Here is a 1,408-nt window from a genome sequence, read left to right as displayed (position 1 = left end):
TATAAATTACATTTATAATATTATATAAATTATCTATTCTTTTCTATAAATATTATATAAATATTACATAAATTATAAATATTAAATATTATATAAATTATATATAATTTATATAATACAATTATTTAAATTATATTATGTATAATTATGTTTTATTTTATATATATATTATATTTTTTATATAATTATGTTTTATATTATATATATATTATGTTTTCCTTCTTGCCCTATCATCTGTCGTGAAGAAATGTATTTAAAGCAGGAAATCGTAAACCTTATTAGTGAATTAATACTTAATATAATTAATATTTATACCATTTCTCTTCCCTCTTGCTTCCACCCTTCCTCACTGTAGAGACTGAGTTGGCAAAAATTATTGTTTTATTCTCTGTCATTTTTACCTGTTTGCAGTATCCAGGCATTTTCTGAGTGCTCAGAAACATTCTGCTTTTGTTTTGTGAGCCAAACAGGAGGATGAATCAGATTATGGGTATTACATTTGAAATATTTCTCTGTTTGTTTCTTTGGCAGGTCCTTGAGCAGTATGAACGAGAAGGGTTTAATTTCCTAGCCAAAGTTTTTAATTCTTCACATTCCTTCTTGGAAGACTTGACAGGTCTGACTTTATTACACCAGGAGACACAGGCTGCTGAGGTAAGCAAATAACATTTGGATGTTAATTAATTATGTGATCAAATGATAGAATTAAACAGTGGAATTGCATTTACAGAATGATTGACACAATGATTTAGACATTCTCTTAAATTAACTGTAACTTTATCTGAGTTTTTCAATATTATTTTTAAAGGAAACAGGTGGCTTGGGTTGTATGGTGTGAGGAAAGCAATTGCAATTTTAGGTCAATTAAAATGTAATTATGCTGCTTGATGGATTATTATATGGGGGAGGAAATGCTGTTTATCTGCCCAGTGACAAAAAATGGAATTTGGGCAGAAACTTGGAGATGTTTGATCTCAGGGACAGCAGCACTGGTGATAACTCAATATTGACTTGTGTTCCATGAAAAATCAAACAGGTGTCTCCTAATACTATATTTAATGTGATTTGTGTTCCTTCCTCCCTCTGCCAATATCTCTACCCTTGTACATCATCATTTAATTTTGGCACAGCTGTATCCCAGGCATGCTCCTGAAGCAGTGATTATTCAGTCCCTGCAGCCTGTGCAAGTGCTGCAGCTGTTTTTGCAGCTGGAAAGGGCTCCACAGTGGTTCTTAATAAAGTTTGGGGTGGATCATGATGACTTGGCTCTGTTTCATGTTTAACCTTTGAAAAATAATTGTAGCAGATGCTGGAAATGAGTGTAAAATGCCTAATGCATTCTGAAATCAGCATGGACATACCTAGAAAAATTTCTAGGTATTTCTAGGTATATCTAGCTCATATATAT

At 31.6% G+C, this 1,408-nt stretch overlaps 1 protein-coding gene across 1 annotated transcript in view; it reads left to right on the top strand.

Annotated features, from left to right (window-relative positions):
- Nucleotides 1-1,408, top strand: part of ATG7 (autophagy related 7) — a 95,755-nt gene that overhangs the window by 36,285 nt on the left and 58,062 nt on the right. Inside the window, exon 21 of the mRNA XM_031064906.1 lies at nucleotides 532-654. Coding sequence (XP_030920766.1) covers nucleotides 532-654 — 123 coding nt within the window. The remainder of the gene's footprint in view (nucleotides 1-531; nucleotides 655-1,408) is intronic.

Source organism: Geospiza fortis, unplaced genomic scaffold (genome assembly GCF_000277835.1).
Source record: "Geospiza fortis unplaced genomic scaffold, GeoFor_1.0 scaffold291, whole genome shotgun sequence".
Lineage (NCBI taxonomy): Eukaryota > Metazoa > Chordata > Aves > Passeriformes > Thraupidae > Geospiza > Geospiza fortis.
This window is presented reverse-complemented; position numbering and strand designations above follow the sequence as displayed.